General features: G+C 42.0%; 1 protein-coding gene across 1 annotated transcript in view; it reads left to right on the top strand.

Moving 5' to 3' along the window:
* The window catches only part of CNTNAP2 (contactin associated protein 2), a 1,945,511-nt gene that overhangs the window by 1,722,136 nt on the left and 201,285 nt on the right, over window positions 1-22,090 (top strand). The window contains exon 18 of the mRNA XM_072762802.1: window positions 12,633-12,869. Coding sequence (XP_072618903.1) covers window positions 12,633-12,869 — 237 coding nt within the window. The remainder of the gene's footprint in view (window positions 1-12,632; window positions 12,870-22,090) is intronic.

The raw sequence follows: 22,090 nt of genomic DNA, 5'->3' as shown, positions 1-22,090 counted from the left end.
GTGTACACCTGCGCTTTATTTATTCCGTGCCCTAGAGACGAACACCTGAATTCTCCGAACTCTTTGCCCCCCCAGCCGTTCCAGGACTGTTTATGCACGTCCCCCTGTTGTCGGAGGGTTTCTCCTACGTGTGTGTCTGTGTCTTCAGGACAATTACTGAATTGTAGGGTATACGCAGCCTCAAATTCAGCAAGTACTGCTTGTCCGATCAGTTTCTGAGTGTCGACTTCAAACTTTATGGGTTGAATTCTCTATTTCCATCAATAACCTATCATTGGAGCTCTGTATAGCTTGAGGTTATTTTGCTTAGTGAAGTGTGTTCTGGACCTTTTTGATTTATTGTATCTCTATTCCCTATGATGTGTCCCGTCCCACAGGGTCTATCCCTGCTCTTCACAGTACTGCAATGTCTTCGTTGTAATTAATATTTTCCTGGGGCTTTGTACAGGCGTGTGTACCCTTTTCTTTAAAGAAAAAAAATAATAAAATAAAATAAAATTAAATTAAATTAAATTAAATTAAATTAAATTAAAATTAAAATTAAATAAAATAATAAAATAAATAAAAATAAAAATAAAATAAAATAAAATAATAAAATAAATAAAAATAAAATAATAAAATAAATAAAAATAAAATAAAATAAAATAATAAAATAAATATATATAAATAAATAAATAAATAAATAAATAAGGCATTTCAGATATCATAATGCTGAGTCTCTTAAAAATCTAATTTGAGAACCTCTATCTCTTAGTTCATTTATCGTAACGAGTGCTATTTCAGGGACAATCTCTGCCAACTTACTGTACATTTTTGATTTCCTGTGTTTTGTTTAATTGTTTGCTCGCACACCCACCCCCATCTACCTTACATTGATTACGTTGAGTATCACTCTACTGATTTGAAAGTTATCCACTCTGCTGTCATTCCTCTGGCAGCTATTCCTGACTTATTAAGACTCATACTTAATGCTGTTTTTTTTCTCTATCATTCACAAAAACAAATCAATATCTCCATTCTGAATAAGACAAAAGACCAAGAACAGTCTGACCTCCTTCTCCACCTTCCTGCCTGCTGTGCTGATATCCATTATGGTTTTAATTGCAGTATCTTATCAGTATACTTATTTTAATTACATTTACTAAGTTTTTTTTCTTTTTACCTACTCTTATTTCCCATATCGTATTACCTCTTGGATTCATTTCCCTTTTTACTCAAAGGCAGTTTTGTCTAAGAAAGCCTGCGTAGGTGAACCCTTCCAAGACTCACATGCTTACAAAGATCTTCACTGGTCACCATATTTAAATCAACGCTCTGGAGATGGTGTCTTTTATCGGCAACGTTGCTATTGAGAAGTGAGACGTGAGTTGCATCCTTACTACTGAACTTCTCTCTCTTGTCCTTTAATATTTCTTAACTGTAATGCAGCACTCCTACCCTCTTGGGGGGCCAGTCTGCTAAACTCTGTGTCTGTCGCTCTTCTCTGAATGGTGTTTTGTATGAATAACGTAAAGTGTACCAAGTTACAAAAGAAACCAGGTATATTGAAATTAAGTGATCCAACATTTAAAACAGCAAATCGGTGATACGATAGTAATGCAAGTGCTATAAATAACAAGACCTAGCATCAGGTCGAATAACTATCTTGAGGTGCCTGGGTGGCTCAGTGGTTGAGCATCCACCTTGGGCTCACATCGTGATCCCGGGGTCCTGGGATCAAGTCCTATATCGGGCTCCCTGCATGGAGCCTGCTTCTCCCTCTGCCTATGTCTCTGCCTCTCTATGTGTGCCTCTCATGAGTAAATAAATAAAATATTTAAAATAATAATAATAATAATAATAACTACCTTATTTTCAACTTCATCCTGACCATGATTTGAAATGATATTTCAAAAAAAATCTGTAACTCTAATGTAATAGGAATACCTCTATGATCTTGTATCAGCAGCAATGACACAGATACTGGTAATCCTACTGCAGTTCTCCCTACAGTCCTAATTGAAGAAAATGCTAACTTTCATTTAGAGACTAGTGAAAATATTGACATTCGACATGAAGGTGCTTCCATCCCATTCCCCAGCCTCCAGACTCCGGTAGATGAATGCCTGGGGTTTGGGGCCTCGGGTTAAGAACCAAAGCTGTAGGTATAGCTGTGGCTTTTTTTTCTTATCTACTCTGTTCAGTACTTTAGGAGCCTCTTCATTCTGAAGTCTAACATTCATTCTAGAATATTCTGAGTCATTATTTCTTCAAACCAGTCCTTCCTCCGAGTTACTCTCTTCTTATGAAGTTGTTATTATGCAAATGGCAACTCTTCTACCCTCCATAGTTCTTATCTCTTCCTTCATTCTTTTAATCTGTGGTCTCTGGAAAGGGTTCATTGACCCAATGTTTCAACCCCCTAAAATGTTCTTCTGCTCTATCTGGTCTGTTCTTCAACCCCTCCTCAGAAATCTTTCTTTCAACAGCTACGGTTTTGTAATTCTCAGCATCTTTGACCAATTCTTCATGCTAGTTTGTCATCACCCCATGTCTCCAATATCACGGGGGGAATCAGTATGCTAATCTTGCTGCTGTCTCATGTCAGGCATCTCATGTCTCATGTCTCATGTCTCATGTCATAATTAAGATGTCGATGATGTCAAGTCCTGTGTGCCTGCTCCCCACAGCTCTGCCCCTCCTGGTACAGGAGTCCTTCCTTTATCGCGTTGGGTCTCTTCAGAGGCCTTGTCACTCTTCCATACAAGCTCCTGTCCATTCCCTTGAGATTGCAGAATGCATTGTCCTGTGTCATCCACCTTGGATGAGAAGCTAGGACTCAGGCCCTGAGCTGTGCTCCTCATAGAGAGTTGGAGTGAGGAGAAAACCCTCCTCTTGGAACATGGAACCGCTGGATCCCATTCGCCTCAACCCCCTCCTATTCCCACCTCCACATGTGTTTCATGCCCCCACACACACCTTAAAAATGCCTCCCTCCCACCTAGACAGGGACAGCCAGCTTCTGCGGTAATCGAGTCTTAAGCCAGTGGTGTAGCTTTACCTGCTAACTTAGTTCTCTCTGTACCCATTCCCTTGAGGCTACACCAAAAGGTCTGTCTCAAAATAATCAGATCAAATAGCCTTTCACTGTTTTCCTGTTTTCCTTGACCTCCTGGTATTACTTAACATTCATAACTATGCCCTCCTTGGATGCCTGGCCTCAAAATGCACCATATTCTGTCCTTGGCCTCACTGCGAGCTCCTCTCTTCCCCTCCTTCTCCATCCCCAAGATCCTCTTCTTTTTCCTCCACCCTGGTGCCTTGGGAAGCAAATACATCCTGCGAGACTGATGATCAGAGCCATGCTGATCCCTCCTGGATCCATGAATCCAGCCTTGACCTGGGACTAGCATCAGCAAAGGCTTGCTTGAGTCTGCAGTCTGAGAGTGGCAGAACGAGGTGACAGGTGGCAGCAGCACTGGGGGTTCTTGACTCTGGATGGAAGAGACGGGATCCGGTTGTTATATAAAAAAGACTTGAAGACAGATAATGAAGACCAAGAGAGAGGTGAATCAGCCCAGGTCAGGTTCCTGGCACCTCGTGTGTGTGTGTGTGTGTGTGTGTGTGAGAAAGAATATAGGATATGTTAAAATAAACAGAAAGAAAATGTTTATTTTGCTCTAAAGATGAGCAGTATTCACCAGAGGGACGATAATAAGAAAAATAACATACAGATATTTGTAAAAGAAATGGTTTGACGGAGTTCTCAGCTGATGGATTTTAATTCTGAGTTTGCGTTGAAATCTGCTAAGTGGCTATTAATGCTTTAACGTTTGGAACTGGCTCGGATGCGGTGGTTTATCACTGTCTTCTCTCTGCGTCCCCACTTTTGTAAGGGACTTGGAACCGTGAGACTCACCATGAAGAGCCACCCTCGGAAGGAGCACGGTCTCACCTAGGTGTCAGGGATGATCAACCACCCACCATGGGGATGACCCACCATCCAGGGCTAAAACCCATGAGTGCTTTGATTTGAAAGTTGCAGTGAAGCTTTTGTACCAAGAAAAATATCATCTCGATAATAGCATCAAAGAAGCTCCCCTTGTCTGTTGACCTGGAGATCAGTTTGGGCATCCGTATTCCTGGCTCTCAACAGCCATCCTTGTGGCTTCAGGGACAGGATTATGCCAAGTGGGGAATGACTTATCTTAGACATTAATCATTCTGTTAGCATTTTCCATTTTAAGCACAGCAATGCCTAGGAACACATCGTATGTAGGAGAAGAGTCTCAATGATGCAAGCCCAAAGATCAAGATGGCAGCTAATGTGAAAGTGCAGGCCTCATAGCCAGCTAGCCTGGGAGGGAACGATGGTCAGTGGCCACTTACTAGCAGTGTGACACTGGGTACATCGACTCTCTTGGTCTGTTTCTTCACCTGTGAAGTGAGGATAATAATAATAATTATCTCTGAGAGTTACAACACGTAAGGTTTGGGACAACACCTGGTACAGCTAGTATTCAATTAATACTAGCTTTTGAAATAGCTAATAATTTATTATGCTTGCCCTGCCACCATGGCCTGCAGAATGACTTCAGACCTCCTGCCATCATCCCCGTCACAGAGCAATTCACATAAATGTGACACATATGAGTGTTCTGTGCTATCAGAAACCCAGTATTCCCTCAGCCTCTATTTTGAAGTCTCCTTCTAGTTTAAATAGTTTGGATTCACAGATGCTGTATGTCCTTTGCTCTGAGGACATAAGAAAATCCATGCAGTGATAATGAACCTTAAAAAAAAAATCTATTCCATTGAATGAAGTTATGAGTGAGCACTCATGAGCATTATCTGAGAAGGCAATTCTCCAAACCCCAGATCTCTGAGCATGTAAGAGCTTTCTCATATACGCCCTCTAATATCTAGCTGACATAGGCATCCCTGATCAATACTTGTCAATCATTCAGCTGCGCTGAATAATGTGATCCAACATCCTTTAACTCCCTCCACTACTGAAAAATCTTCACCATCCTGAGGTTCTCAGCCAAATAAAGGGGTTTTATTTTACATAACTCTACTGCACTGCAGGGTTGGGTTTTTTTTTTTTTTTTAATGGATTCAAGTTGACAGTCAAGACCTAAGAGACAAGTAACCTATAGAACAGGAGATACAGCAGGTACAGCCTCTACAACTAGGAGGCCCAGCCCACCCAGGCAGGTACCTGTACAGGCCAGGAGTGGCTGCTCTGGAGAAGATCCAAGGTCTGGGTGGGTCACCTGGACACAGACGAGTCACAATTCTCTCTCTCACCAGTCTTTAATACCATCAGAGGTTCAGAGCCTTCCTGCCAGCTCACAGCTCCCCACATCTGGATGCGGTCCCACATAGCAGACGAAAGAAAGAAAACAGCCAGGCTAATCCCATGCCTTCCAAGACAAGGGCGCAGTTAAAAGGGCATTCACTCAGGCAGGCCTGGCCCAGCCCAGGCTTGATGTCAACCCTTCACTCACTGTATAAGCCTGCTCAGGCTGCCACAACAAAATTCCACAGACCGGCGGGGGTGAGGGGTGGCTTAAACAACAAAGCTACTTCTCACAGCTCTGGAAGCCAGAAGTCCCAGATCAAGAGGCCAGAACTGGATTCTCCTGAGGCCTCTCTCCTCACCTTGTAGACCGCTCACGTGGCCATTTTTCTGTGTGCACACATCCCTGGTGCCTTTTCCTCTTCTTATGAAGACCAGATTACATTAGAGCCCACCCTTATGACCTGCCTATTAGAGATATAATAAATGGGTTTATGATACTAATTAAGCCCAGCTACAAGTTATTTGGCTAAAAAGAGGGACTTAAACTATCTTACCTCAACATTTATTTTTATTTAATTATTAAAATTTTTTTTTCTTAAGATTTCATTTATTTAGTCATGAGAGACATAGATAGAGAGGCAGAGACATAGACAGAGGGAGAAACAGACTCGCTGCGGGGAGCCTGATGTGGGACTTGATCCCAGAACTCCAGGATCACACCCTGAGCCGGAGGCAGACGCTCGGCTGCTGAGCCACCCAGGCATCCCTTAACTTAATAATTTAACTAACCTCATTTAACCTCGGTTACCTCTTTAAGGGCCTTATCTCCAAATACAGGCACACGAGGGTTGGTCTTCAACACAGGAATTTGGGGGTAACACAACGCATTCAAGAACACTCAAGATGCCTCTGGTACATGAGTACACTCATCTTAGCCATAGTTAATTTATTCCAAGTCTGTACTTCTGTAGAATTTTGTTTATGATAAATAATAGTAATGATGACAACTACCATTAACTTAGCATTACGGCAAAGAGATGTATTATCACCCATTATTAATATGACCCTGCAAGGTGCACGTTGTTATGCTAATTTCACACACAAGGAGACTGAGGCCCAAGAGTTGCTGGGAAAATCTCACAGGCAGTGAGCGGCAAAGCCAATATACAAAAGTAGATCTTTGTGACCACCGCTCATGCCTTCCTCATCCCTGTTTGCTGTCTCTCACCTGTCGCCATGTGCCTAGCACCATAATGAACTGTTAGTATATTTGCATTAACCTGTGGGCAAGAAGTAGGTCTCCTCTGCCTTTTTAGCCCTGCCTTTCCAGCATTTTCCACACATGTATTGGTCAGTGGCTTTGCATTTCTAAGCACCTTGCAGCAACTCCCCATCTTACTCCTGCTTCCTCCCACCCGCCCTTCCCCATTTGCTTCCCCCATCTGCAGGCCGGACCCACTTGCCTCTCTATCCTGAAACCCTCTTCCTGGAGATACGCTCTTGGATACTCTTTCTATCTCAGTGGGACCTATCCTATGACGGGCCCCACACTGCTCCCACTCCTGATCCCACTTAACTCCGCCTGATTTCTTGTTATCATGATGGACATTACCTACAACCCATGATGGACTTCACTTGCTTATTTTGTTTATTATTATTTTTCCCTTCCTCTCTGCAAGAATATAAGCTCTACAAGGTTGAAGGCTCTCTGAAGACCTTCTAAACATCTAGACAAGGTCTGGCTCATAATAGACATGAAATAAATAATTACTGAAAGGACACATTAGATTTCACATGCGTAAGCTTTGGTGTGAATCCTCTCTGCGGTGGACGAGTGGCCAGTCTCTCTAGGCAAAGGTGCTACCAAATTCCACTTAGCTCCTTGGAAAACAACTAAGCTCTGAGTTTGAGGACACCGTATGTTTTAGGGTTCCTCTTGATCATTATTTTCATCTGTTTTGCTTAATTTAATACCGGATTCTTTTGCCCCAATCTTCTGTGCATTTGGTGATTGTATTATTCATGATAGGTAGATACAGCCTTTCCATAATTAATCTTTAATTGCAATACTTGAATAGCATTTCACAGGAAAAATGATTTACAAATTAAACCCACATCTCACCTTGGATAATTACCACAGATCTGACTAATGTGCATGAAGCCCTTGCATGGCAGGGGGCTCTCTCCAATGACAATGTGTTGATTTTTTAATTAACAAAGGTTAAGTAGCATTTTTGCTTGCAGACCTACAATTTAAACTTATGACATTTGTCACCAAGAAAGATTTCTATAGAGCACATAAGTTGAACTCAAGTAATCATCGCTGGTTCTAGTGCATTAACATCTTTTGCATAGCATATAATGACCATTTTCAGAACAAAAGATCTTTCTTCATATCGACGAAATCAGTAAAAGTACTTTCCAGCTCACTGACCCATTTAATAAATCAGAGGCCATCTAAGTAAGAAAAGGGCATAATTTCTTTAGTTTTCTTTTACAGAGAGAGACATGAAATTCCATTTACCTGCTTTATCAATTAAGAAAAAAAGTGCAAAACTTTATTTAATGAATGCAACAAATAAAAATTAGACCACAGTCATATTCTATGGCCAATTAACAAAAGGAGGGTGGGAGTTGAGGGGAAGGTCAGGCAACAGTGCAAGAAGTAAATTTGGAGAAATTGAGAGATGGAGACACATACGTACAGGGAGAGAGGTTGTACGTCATGAACCAGACTAATTTAGAGCTGGAAGAAACCGGAGACAAAATCTAGTTCAAATCCTCTTTATATGGGTGGGAAAACATGATGCTGAGGGAGATGAAGTGACTTGAGGGAAGCCACACAACTAACCTGGAACAGCCAGCAGTGCTGAGAGAGAGAGAGAGATGAAAGAGAGAGATACAGACCTGGAGGTAGGAAGAAAGGCTGAGAGGTGTAGAGCTTCAGAAAGACCAAGAGCAGAAAGAATCAAAGACAGGCGGAAAAATCCACCCCCTTCTAATCCCTTGTGGAATGAGGCCTATATACATAAATAATGAAGTACATACATATATCTGTTTGCCTTAATGATGCGATAAAAATATGGTCTATCCTCGATTGATTTGCTCTGTCAATTGGACCTTTTTAAATCTTCTATTTTTGTTGTCTTATTAACATTTACTTAGTCTTTTAAAAATCTCTCCTTCAAACTCTCAACTATTAGTGAGACCCATTAAGTATAAGTTATTTTTAAAATGAAATAAATTCCAGGGGCGACTGGGTGGCTGAGTTGGTAAAGCAGCTGCCTTCAACTCAAGTCATGATCTCGGGTTCCTGGGATCCAGCTGAGCTGGGGGGCAGGGTGGTCCCTGCTCAGCAGGGGACCTGCTTCTCCCTCTCCCTCTGCCTCTCCTCTCCACTGGTGCACGTGCTCTCTCTCACACAAATAAAATATGTTTTTTTAATTTATTTTTTATTGGTGTTCAATTTGCCAACATATAGAATAACACCCCGTGCTCATCCCATCAAGTGCCCCCCTCAGTGCCGGTCACCCAGTCACCCCAACCCCCCGCCCACCTCCCTTTCTACCATCCCTTGTTCGTTTCCCAGAGTTAGGAGTCTTCATGTTCGGTCTCCCTTTCTGATATTTCCCACTCATTTTTTCTCCTTTCCCCTTTATTCCCTTTCACTATTTTTTATATTCCCCAAATGAATGAGACCATAGAATGTTTGTCCTTCTCCGATTGACTTATTTCACTCAGCATAATTCCCTACAGTTCCATCCACGTCGAAGCAAATGGTGGGTATTTGTAGTTTCTAATGGCTGAGGAATATTCCCTTGTATACATAAACCACATCTTCTTTATCCATTCATCTTTCGATGGACACCGAGGCTCCTTCCACAGTGTGGCTCTTGTGGACATTGATGCTAGAAACATCGGGGTGCAGGTGTCTTGGTTTTTCACTGCATCTGAATCTTTGGGGTAAATCCCCAACAGTGCAATTGCTGGGTCATAGGGCAGATCCATTGTTAACTCTTTGAGGAACCTCCACACAGTTTTCCAGAGTGGCGGCCCCAGTTCATGTTCCCACCAACAGTGCAGGAGGGTTCCCCTTTCTCCACATCCTCTCCGACATTTGTGGTTTCCTGCCTTGTTAATTTTCCCCATTCTCACTGGTGTGAGGTGGGATCTCATTGTGGTTTGTATTTGTATCTTTAAAAAAAAAATACATTCCAGATAAAGATTATAATGTTAAGAAAAGTGAAATCATAAAAGTGCTAGAAGAAAATACAGTTGAATGATGATATTATTTTGGATTAGGTTTATTATATTACTTTTAGATTGGACTTTACAAGCTTAATATCAAAGTCACAAATCATGCAAGTAAGAAACATGGATGTGTCTACATAAACATTCATAGAGAAAAAGAAACACCACGTGTAAGTTGAAGACACAGACTGGAAGGATATAGTTGCCAAATTTTTATAATGAAGACTTAAAGCCCAAAATATTGATATCTGTCAATAAGAACTAAATCCTCTCCTATTCCCCCCAAAAAGCAAAGGGCATGAAGAAACAAAAACTAAGAATGGAAAAAACATAAAAATTATTCAGCTCACAGTGTTCGAAGCAATGCAAATTAAAACAAAAAACTCTTTTTTTTCTCTCTAGCCTATAAATTCAAAAGAATTCTGGCTATTTGAATTGGTGTGAGGAAGGTGGGAATCTCATACCCTACCAGGGAAATGCAAGTTGACAAAATCTTAAAAGAAAATGTATTTCAAATGCTTTTAAAATGTATATGCCTTTGTACCCGGCAATTGCACTTCTCAGAATTAATTCTAAGGAAATACCGAAGTGGCAAAGGTTTTTTTTTTTTTTTTACAAGGATATTTATTATATTAGAATCCTGGGTAAAATGAAAGCCGGCGTAAGTTAAAAGCCCAATGGTAGTGGAATGGGAAATTAGTGATAGATCATTCACAGAACAGGATGCTTTGCAGATGTTAACCAAGATGCTCTAGCTGTACATTTATTGCTGGGAAAATGTTTTATGATATAGTGAGTGCAAAAAGCAAATTTCAAAACAATGTATATGTCGTGATCCCATTTCTCCTTTTGTTTTATTTTTTTACACATATGTGTGTTCATAGATAAAAGTAGAAAAGGCTGTTTGCTGAAAGTAAAGCTAGCTCTATCTGCATAGCATTAAAGATTCCCTTTTTCATTTTGCTTATCAGTGTGTTTATGGTTTCCATGATGAAAAACGATTGCATTTGTAATAGGGAAAAGGAGCAAGTGGGAGATATCTAAAAAACAATGATTTTAAAATTTCAAAAAAACAAAATAAAATAAAATTTCAGAGTATTTTAATAGGATATAATTGTCTTAATTGACTAGTGACAAAAATGTAAAGGGCTGAGGGTTTATTGAACAAAGGGCCTTTGGAAAGCCCTTATTGAAGAGCAAAAGCCATACTCACTAACACGATGGACACCAAATTGAAACTTTAACACACACAGAGTGGACTAATGGGTTGAAATCTTTCCAAATCATAGCACAGGCCCAAATTCTCATCAGCAAAGAAGTGTATGAAGCTGAGCTGAGGATCAGATTGCAGAATGGGAAATCCTTCATTGTGGTTGTTTTTAATAGCTGCTTCTGCCATCTACTATCCCATAGCTTTGACCCAAAAGGGCATTGGACTCCCTTCAATTAATCTTCTATGCAATTATTTTGTTTGATAATAAATAACAATCCCCGGAGAATCATCGTTCAAAACCTGTGTACTGCTCAACGAGAGAATGCAAGGCTTGGGTTTATAAAGATAGCCATTTCACGGCTGAGGATTTACACACATAAGCAAATGAATCCATCTCTGCAACTAAAGCCTTTGATCCACTAGCCCTGTCTGATGAGTCTGCTCGATTCTGTGCTTTTTCTCAACGTACTCGAACAAGTGATGAGAATCAATCCCCAGCTACCAGTCTCACCCAAACACTGACAATCCTATTGACCACTCCGTCTTTAAAGACATCCAAACCTGTGTCTCGGAAACGCGTACATTAATGGGGCCCCTGACCCTGAAGTCCTTCTGTATTAAATGGTCAACACAGGGTAGAGTTTGACACCCTACACTTGAAAATAAGAGCTAACGCAACTTTGCCACTTTGGAGCTATGACTCCTTGAGTAAACCTCTGAGCTTCCCTGAGCCTCAGCCTCCTCATCTGTACAATGGGGGTAATTATGAGGACGACTGCCTCGCCAGGCCATTGTGAGAATCGGGTGATAACATTTAAGGAAGGAGCTCAGTGGAGTACCTACTACATAGCATGCCAAATGCATTTAAAAAAATAATAACTTGTATTAACAGCATTTTTTCCTAGATCCCCAGTAGATATTTCTTTCAGTAATTCAAACGACTACACATTTTAATTTAATTTCCAGAAAAGTTTGTTAATCTAACATGCAACATGTATATAAACTTGAGTTCCTCCTTCTCTACCAGCTGCTTTAAAAAAAAAAATTGTAGCCAAGGTTATTACAGACAGAATTAAATTCACTTGTGATATAATGCTCCAATGACTCTTTCTTGTGAGATTTATTAGGAATATTTTAATAATCTTCATGCTCATACTGAACCTCTGCCTAACTCTGTAACTTCGAAAATCACAGTGAACTTGCTCTTTGTCCTGTATGTCTTGCCATGGCATTTAGACAAAAAGCAATGACATCTAACCTGACCTGGTAATCAATGTGGTGTGGCTGACTCTTGTGTAAAATTATCAATTCCTACTTCTGACCACCCTGGACAAGAAGCCTGGGAACCTTTCCTATGAACTTCAAAGCAAGGTATTTCCTAAGACAAGAATCAGGACATGCAGTCACATTTCAAATGGGTTTATGCCTTCCAACTAATTGACTTGTTAACTATGCTAATATGTTCATATTTCTCTGCCTTTTTTATATTTCTTTCCATAGATAATGCTATGGAAGTGAATGCCATGGGATTAAAGAACAAACATACAAACAAACAAAAAAACCCTAGAGATTTCTATAAACTTCTTTAGGAAGCCAGATTAGACTTCCAAAACAGCATATATAATTTTTGTGGATCTCCAAACATTTTATTTCTGTAGCAAATGTATGGCTTCTCCCAAGACAGCCTCCCTTAGTTAGACATTATGGCCAAAGGGGAGAAAGCTTGGAGCTTCTCTATCAGGCAGGGCCAGCTCCAAAGCGACAGGGCTGACTGCCCTTAGTGGCCCCCTCACCTGCCACCAGCGGTCTGGAGGGTGACGGACGAGCACAGGGGTTGCAGCAGAGGTCCCTCCGTCTGAGTCCCGTGCCTTCTGTCGTTTGCAGGTGGTGCTGGGGGCCAGCAGGGCTTCCTGGGCTGCATCCGCTCCCTGCGGATGAACGGGGTGACACTGGACCTGGAGGAAAGAGCCAAGGTCACATCCGGCTTCAAGTCCGGGTGCTCGGGCCACTGCACCAGCTACGGCGCCAACTGTGAGAACGGCGGCAGGTGTCTAGAGAAGTACCATGGCTACTCCTGTGACTGCTCCCACACGGCCTACGACGGCACGTTTTGCAACAAGGGTAAGAAAGAGCCCATTTCTATGGTGTTCTTGTATCTCCTTTGAAGCCTCAGTCATCCACATCGGGATTTTTGTTGTTGTTGTTGTTGTTGTGCACGCTGCACTCTATTCTGAGAGTAGGGTATTCGGGATTCTTCTCCCACCTTATGGAGGAAGTCTCCTAAATCATCCCCTGATCTCTGTCATTCACTTAAGATGAGAGATGCTCCGCATGTGTGTGTGTGGAGTCTCACTCAAATGCCAGATGACTGTGCGCTGCTAGAACCTTCCAAAGAACATAGCTGCATCACACCCTCATGGTCCATGGCAGAGCTCAGGGAGGTCAGGGGCAGGTCAGGGGCTCACAGGTTGACCTATGGGTTCCTGCAGTGGATGATGAGTCAGGGCAGCCCGCAGTCTGGATGCCCCCCCATCCCCCACCAGCCCCTGGCTGCTGAGAGATGTGGTTCCAGCCAGACTCACAAGGAAACCTGTCCAGCCAGTTGTTGTCACTATCATTATTATTATTATTATCCTTACGCAGGATGCCTCTGTGAGTGGTTCTCAGCCTCAGCCAAACTGCAGGAATAGTGAGATAACACATCAGTCGGCTTAGAGCACCTGTTATTAGTGCATTATTTCAGGCTCGAATGGGTCCTTTAATCCCTAATAAATTCTGTGGAGCCAATCAGCAGGCTACGGGAGCCCAATGCATATGCATGTTGTCTTTCAAAATACACCTTGTGATCCCGCATGACTGGAAGAAATGCACTCAACTGGTGTGTGGCTTCATTTCCCACATGTAAACAAGAGGGATGGAGCGTGGCCGAGCGGTACCTTCCCTAAGCTACCACCCAAATGCACATAAATCACTCTTCTCCTTATACTATGAATGTATAGTATTTGGGTAAAGTTTCCTGTAAATGGTTGGTGTATCTCTTAATAACAAGCTTTACATAAGTAGCCTATTCATACCCTCGTGAATACATGGAGGGTGGTTTATGCTGGCATTATTCACACAAGATGCCACACAGAAGGAGGAATTGTTCCGTAACATTCTCTGTACATCCAGGCTACTGTCTGGTGGTGCTGCAATATGAGCATACAAATGAGGTCAGGCAGATTTTGAAGAATGAGCACGAGACAACAACGGAGGTGGAAAGGAATACCATTGCTGAATAACACCGTACCACATTAACAGTGCTATTACAGGACATTTTTCTGCTCGGAACAACGTGGTTCCATGATTTTCCTGTGGCACACAATGGGATGGGTTTGCAGGACACATTAATTTTGCACTTGTAGAAATGACAGCCCTGCAATTACCACTCATTGTACTTGATGCTAATTTAATGCAGTCATCCCATCGCCAAAGTGATGTCTGAACGCGATCGAGTAAGTCCTGATGCCTGAGAGATTCCACTACGTAAGTACCAATCTAAAGAAAATCATGATCCTCTGATTTTTGGAGAGTTAAGTTAACCATACTGGCTCATACAAAACTTTTGCATGTTAGTAGGCAATATTCCACAAATAGCTAAAGGCAGGGGTACACACGCTTCAGCCCAGCCGATGTGAGAGATAGAGTTAAATGAAGCTTGTGTGTTTCCCTTGACATTATTTCAAAAGCCACCTAAATATTCTCTTAATATCTGTTTCCAGTGACGCGGTTACATCTGACTCAACCCGTGGCTTTACCAAAACTAAAATTAAAAACTGCAGTACATATTTGGGAAGTATTCAATGGGCATCCTTTGGAGTCAACACAAGTCGCCTCTTGACTTGGGGAGAATGATGGTAGTTCTGGTTGAAAGGAATCCTGAAGCTATCTAGGAAAGCTTCGTCTGCAAGCTCTTCGTGGGCCAGGGGTCTGCCCTGGGAGGCCTCCAGCCAGGTGCCCCCTCTGTTTTGGGTTTCCTCTCCCAGGGAGACTTGAACTGCATAGGAGCTCCTGTGACAATAGCCTCCTAGTGGGGCTGCAGCCCAAAAATCCAACTTCTAAAAAGAGTGGCCACAGTCATCTGCCAAAGAAGTTCATGAAAATCCTTCATGGGTTGTCCTTTGATAGTCCAGGTCTGTACTTGTGGATGTGGAAAGTGTTCAAGGCATTTAACTAAGCGAATAAAGCAGGTCCTGCTATACCATGAGCACCCTGATTACATGTTCACACAAAATCAGACACACGCACGCACACATGCATACACATAAGAGGTCAGCAAACCGTGAGAAAAATGCAACTAAGTATTGACTGCCATTATTTTTAGGGGAAGTTTAAAACCCCAGTATTTACTTTCATTTCTCTTTTGCATATTTTCTTCTCTTTATACAATTACTCATTACATCTAACTTCCTCATTTGTTCCTCTTTTGGGGAAGAACAGTCCTAAGAGGCAGAGTTCTTAACCCTGGCATTCAAGGATCAACTGTTTTTGCTTAGAAAACACATAGTTATGAACCAGAGATCATATGCCACCTGACTGTACTATCTGGAATGGAGTGGCATCTCGGGTGAAAATTGCATAAAATTAAATTAGCCTCGAAAAATCCATCTCTCTGCATTTAACAGAGCCTAATTTTTCATCCTTCCTGTGGGCACTAGAGGAGGGATTGCCTTGTTGGGGCCAAGTTGTATGAAAATAAAAACCTTGAGATGTTTGCGTCGCACTCAGCCACATGCAAGATGCACACTAGGACAGGCAAGGACCAGGGGTAGCCCAAGGTGGCAGATCAACCCAGGGTCTCCCCTGATATTAGGTGGTCAGAGGGGTGATGGCAAATGGCTCACACTATTTAAATTTTCTGTTTCTCTCTTTCCCTTTCCCCTTTGTCTCTCTGTCCCCACCACCTCCATCTCCATCTGTCTCCCCCACGTCCCAGGAGCACACTCTGTCACAACATCCATCTCTGTCTCTATCCATCCACACTCCTTATCTACTTTCCCTATTTCTCTCTCTCGAATGAATATATGGTTGCATTTGTAAATCAAATTACCATGTGCTGCCACTTCATTAAGCTCAGGAGGACAGGGTTGGACTCAAGCAGTTTCCACCTGATGAGTCTCTTTTGCTTCATAGAGGATGCACTTTTACTCACCATCCCCTGCCAGCAAATCTACATGTGCGAGAAACATCTTTCTGCCTTCCTCTAGCCTCTCATTGAGGAAGCTGCCGTGGACTTTCTTTAAATGAATCTATAGAAGTTTGATCACCAGCTCAGGCATTAGCTCTCCCAGGGCTCCCTGCACATTGATAGGCATGCTGGTTGGGGGAGTTCATGTTTTGCAAGGAACACAAGGGGCAGCTGGGACACCTATGGCCAGACCATAGATCCAGTCATGTCCTCTGTCCAGAGAAGCCCACTGTGGCCCATCTTCTCACAGAGTCCACCACCCAGTAGTGATTAACTCAACTGATACAGCTCCATCACACAGCAGAATTCCCTGGCAGCGCATTGGCTGAGGCTGTGGAAGCCTCTAGAAACACAGCACCACCCTGGTCTACATGGAAGGCTCAGCCATGGGTCTGGTGTGTCATTCCCAGGATTAGTGGAGACCTACACTGGGGCCCTACACTGGGGACCCATTTCTTCTTAGCTGGACAAACCCCAAAACACTGGAAAATGTTACAACTATCCACCTCATTTTTATTTCTAAGAAGAAATAAGCAACATAATCAGAAGCAAACTCTCCCTGTAACTCTTCTCTGTTTTTAAGCAAGAGGCAAAATTAAGACCTATAGTGGCTACAACAGTTTGTGTGTTTGATTTTTATCAAACACACAACATGGTTAAATGTCAACATGGTTAAATAAGTATCCACCACCCCCCAAATTCATGTCCACCCAGAACCTTAGAATGTGATCTTGTTTAGAAACATGGTCTTTGCAGATGTAATTAAGGCGAGGTCATACTGGATTAGAATGGACCCTAAATCCAATGACAGTGTCCTTCCAAGACAAGGCCAGGACACAGATAGACACACAGTCACACACCAGGAGAAGGCTGCATGAAGCTGGAGACAGAGACTGGAGTGGTGCCACCATAAGCCAAGGAATGCTTGGGCCACCAGAACTTGGAAAATGCCAAGAGGGACCCTCCTCTAGGGCTTTCAGAAGAAGTGTAGCCCTGATAACACTTTAGTTTTCAACATCCACCCCAAAACTGTAAGAGAATACATTTTTGTTGCCTTAAGCCACTCAATTTGTGGTACGTTCTAAAGGCGGCCACCGGAAATGAATGCAAGTGCTAGTAAAAATCTTCAGTGCTTCTTAATTCTTGCATGGTAACAGTGAAGACTGCTGACATGTGGCGAGGACTTATCATGTGCCCAACAATGTGCTAAGCTCTGTAATTGTGTTAACGTCACCTACTGTCCTACTGTCATGACAACCCTATGGGCTGCATAACTATTATTATCATCCCCATTTTACAGAGAAGGAAACAGACATAAAATGTGTGTGGCAACTTGGCCGGTGCTCACATACCGGTCAGTAGGAGGCCTGGGATTTGTATGCAGGCAGATTGACGGAAAACTCATGGTCTTCACCACTGGGTAGTACTGCTCCTCGCCAAGGCTTGGTCCTTCCTGTAGACTGATACAAAACTGAAAACAGAACCCCTTGCCTTAAAGCTCTTTAGTTACTCCAATTCAGTAAAATAGCAGAATTTTATTGGATGCAGAGTTAATCAGAAAATTTTTTCAGGATACAAAATCTGAACACAGACTTTCCCACTCCTTACGCGGAGGGGTGGGAACATCTAGGTGTGTTCTGTATTTATGTATTGATTCATTTCTTTAACAAACATTCAGCGAATACCTAATGTGCCTGAAAGTCTTGAATGTGTAGTTGGAGTTTGACTGTGTTGAAATTTTCAAAACATTCCAGTGGCTTATTGCTACAAAATCAGGGAAATCTACAGTATATGAAAGGAGTGGATGTGAATTAGCTGTCACCCAGGCTGCTGCAAACACTTCTTCATTATGATCCCTTCACTGCACTGAGTTTAGCAGGAACTTATCATCACAAAGCACAAAAATATCCCCTAATTCACTTATCTGCACTTTTTTTCCTATAAAAGTGTTCATGTTCATCTGCCAAACCAAAATTACAGTTGAAAGAATACGTATCTTTAAATAGTCGGAGGCCGTTTTCTGAATTTAGAGCGTTCTGTTTGCTTCTCGAACATCCATTGTGTTTGTTGCTCAGATAAAGGCCAAAAGAGAGGGAGCAAGGTCCCAGAACTGTGCAGAGCACCTGAGTGGTGAACACATGGCACCACCATCATTAAAGTTGCTCGAGGACACAAGGCCTCGCCATGGGCCAGGGAAGTCTCCTACTCTCTGACGAGTCTCTTGACACTGACGAACAGCTTACGATCTGTATTATTGATGTGGTAGAAGAATCTGGTCATGGCCAACTCAATCTCTACACAGAAAATGGATGATAGACTTGGGTTCAAGTGTGTGGGTTTGAATCCAGCTTCCTCACCTGCAGGTTCTGTAAACTTGAGCAAATTGTTTAACTCCACTTGGCCTCATCTTCAGAATTATGTAATACTCACTTTTTTATAAATATTTACTTATTTGAGAGACAGAGATCATGCGCAAGTCAAGATAGGGGTAGGGGAAAGAGAGAGAATCTCAAGCAGACTCCCCACTGAGCATGGAGCCTGATACGGGGCTCAATTTCATGATTCTAAGATGATGACCTGAGCCGAAATCAAGTCAAGATGCTTATCCGACTGAGCCACCCAGGCACTCCCAAAATACCCGCTTCTTAATTCCATCATGAGAATCACATGGAATGGTAGGAGTGAAATTCCACAAAGAGAGTCTGGCACACCAGTCCAATGGCAGGTGTCACTGTTCATCATCAGCACTGCTTCCTTTTTTGTTGATGTTTTTGTTTTTTACTTTGAGTCATGTCATTCTTTAATCCTTCCCTGAAAGCTTCAAATGTCAGAAGCCTAACTGGCATCATTTCAGTTACCTCCGAGTCCCGGGTTGTGGCTTTGCTACATCAGGAACAATGGTAGTGTCATAAAATGTCAGTTCTACTTGATTATGGTCACAGAAATAGTATTCTGAAGGTGAAAATATAGTGCCCCAACGCCGAAATCCTAATGGACTAGAATTTGCAGAGATTCTGGAAGGTGAAATTGGAGGCAACCATCTCTGCATCCCAGGGCTCATGCCTGGTTGTGCAGTTCCTGATGCAAATTACCCACCCCTCCCAAGAGCCAATGTGTGTCACCTTACTGATGGCTGCGTCTCTTCACAATACAAAGCCCTTCTGGTACCAGGAGAGCACAAAAGGAGTTCAAGATTCCATTTTGCTGGAAGGAGACCTCAGACACAAGTCCAAGGCAGATCTCTAAAAGAGAGAAGATTTCCATTGTGCCTCCTCCAGGACGGTTTCTTTGAGGGTGGGAGGAGGTGGCTTTGCCCAAAGTGCTGTGAAAGTAACACAAATCCTGCATCTCCCTGACTCCAGGTGTGGCACAGGGAGCTGAGTAAATCCATGGCTTGTCTTTTTAGAGCAGATTGGAAGATATGGGGTAGGAGGTCGGTTGGGGGGGGGGACTCATTAATAAAAAATACTATAAACAAGTGGAGGAGAAAAAGAAGAGAAATATTGGAATTATGCACCCTGTAGTCTCATCCGTGTGTGGAGCCAGGGTAAGCTGTTGGGGACAAGGACCATGTTTTCTCAGGCCTACCCACCCAGTCTTACTCCCAGCCTGAGGAGAGTTTCAAACCAGCAGAGAGAGATGAATTTTATAGGCTTCTTTCTCATTTCCAGTTTGAATAGGAGGCTTTGTAGGTTTGGATGAAGGCCCAAAGGAACAAGAATAGAATTCTTTTTCCTTTTCCTCTTAATGTGTTATTCAAGAAAGGAAACTATCCCTTCTCTCTGTTTATGTTTCTTAAAACGTCAAACCTTAAGAGGCAACTTAAAAATACCATGGAAACACATGAAGATTATCTACTTAAATGTTTTAAGAAAAAAAAAAAGAATAAGAAAAAGGTAAAAAAAAAAATGCTTATGGACAAAACCTTATAAATACTTAGGGATCAAAGAAAATACTTTAGACTTGATTCCAAAAGGCCAGAGCTAGAGAGATAGCTGACACATCATTACAGAATTTCATGGTGGTAAAAGAACATTCCCCCTGGCCTGAGTTTCTTTGTGGGGTCCCAGGTATAAAGAAAAACCTGGTCGATTAACTCCTCCTGAGGAAAGGATTTAAAAATTCAGTGGGGGGCAGCCGGGTGGCTCAGTGGTTTAGCACCACCTTCAGCCCAATGCTATCCTGAAGACCCGGGATCGAGTCCCACATCGGGCTCCCTGCATGGAGTCTGCTTCTCCCTCTGCCTGTGTCTCTGCCTCTCTCTCTGCATCTCTCTGTGTCTCTCATGGATAAATAAATAAAATCTTTTAAAAAATAACAAAAATTAAAATTCAGTGGGTAAAGCAAGCCCCTTCTAAAACACTAAACATTATAGAGAACACAGTTTTTAGGGTTTTTTTTTCTTTTAATTCCAGTGTAGTTGACATACAGTATTATATTAGTTTCAGGTGTACAATATAGTGACTCAACACTTTTATATGTACCTCAGTGCTCATCATGGCAAGTATACTCTACTCTTAATCCCCTCCACTCGCCCCCCACCCGCCCCCCGGCAACCACCTGTTGTTCTCTAGAGTTAAGAGTCTATTTTTTGGTTTATTTTTTTTCTTTTGTTTGTTTGTTTTGTTTCTTAAATTTCACATATGAGTGAAGACATATGGTATTTGTCTTTCTCTGACAGACTTACTTCACTTAGCATAATACTCTCTAGCTCCACACATGTTGTTGCAAATGGCAAGATTTCATTCTTTTTTATGGATGAATAATAGTCCAGTGTGTGTGTCTGTGTGTGTGGGTGTGTGGGTGTGGGTGTGGGTGTGGGTGTGGGTGTGGGTGGGTGTACACAGAGATATCTGTATATAGGGATGTATATATCCTTTTGAATCAGTATTTTCGTATTCTTTGCGTAAATATCCAGTAGTGCAATTACTGGGTCATTAAGGTAGTTCCATTTTCAGTTTGTTGTTTCTTGAGTTGTTGATCTTAGCCATTCTGACAGGTGCAAGGTTATATATCACTGTGGTTTTGATTTGCATTTCCCCGATGATCTCACACCATGCACAAAAATAAATTCGAAATGGATTAAGGACCTAAAGGTCCTGAAAGCATAAAAATCCTCTAAGAGAGCGCAGGCAGTCATTTCTCTAACATCATCCATACATTTTTGTAGATCTGTCTCCTGAGGCAAGGGAAATAAAAGCAAAAATAAACTATTGAGACTACATCAAAATAAAAAGCTTCTGGATGGCAGATCAACAATCAACAAAAGTAAACAACCTACAGAATGGGAGCAGATATTTGCAAATGACATGTCCAATACAGGGTTAGTGCCTAAAATACATTTAAATACTTCTACAACTCACCATCAAAAAAACAAATAACCCGATTTAAAAGTGGGTAGAAGACATGAACAGACATTTCTCGATAGAAGACACAGAGTGTGTGATACCCAACAGACTCATGTGAACACAGTTTTTGGACTTGGCTTTAAGTATTGAATGAATAACATTTTTTCAGATTTGTGCCATTTTCTAATGCCCTGGGACCTTTTTGGATATAACTGATTTTTCCGTGTGTGTTGTCAAATGCTTTTATTCTCCATTCTTCAGCAATAATCAGAACTCTAAATAATGTGAAGTTTACAAAACTATCACTTCCTACGTATTAGCTCCAGGATTTCAGCTGAAACGCTGTACATTTCTTTCATGAACCTCAGAGGAACCAACCTAATAGTTTGTTTACGGGGTTTTGCTTCTAAATCACTCATGTTTTTGGCTCTCCTACAAGCAGGTCCATTCACCAACACCCACATTTTCCTTGAGCACTTCACATCTGCAGGGCATAAAAACCTGTTCCTGTCAGGCAGTTTCTCCACTCCACAACCTTTTTGTGTGTTCATCATTTCCAACGGGCAGCTCTGGCCTTAGCAATTGAGCTCATTCTAGGCATCCTCTGGCTGGTGGAAATTTACTCTCTTAAATGACCAAGCCCATAGTGGGGGTGTTGGACTAACCTGCTAAATGCTTTTAATTGACTCATCTTCTCCATCAGCCTGGTTTTGACCTCATTCACATATCTATACCTCTATCAATTGTACTTGATTATAGTCATGGTT

The sequence above is a fragment of the Vulpes vulpes genome, chromosome 7, assembly GCF_048418805.1.
Source record: "Vulpes vulpes isolate BD-2025 chromosome 7, VulVul3, whole genome shotgun sequence".
Taxonomy (NCBI): Eukaryota; Metazoa; Chordata; class Mammalia; order Carnivora; family Canidae; genus Vulpes; species Vulpes vulpes.
Note: the sequence above shows the minus strand (reverse complement) of the source record. Positions and strands in the feature narration are given on the sequence as shown.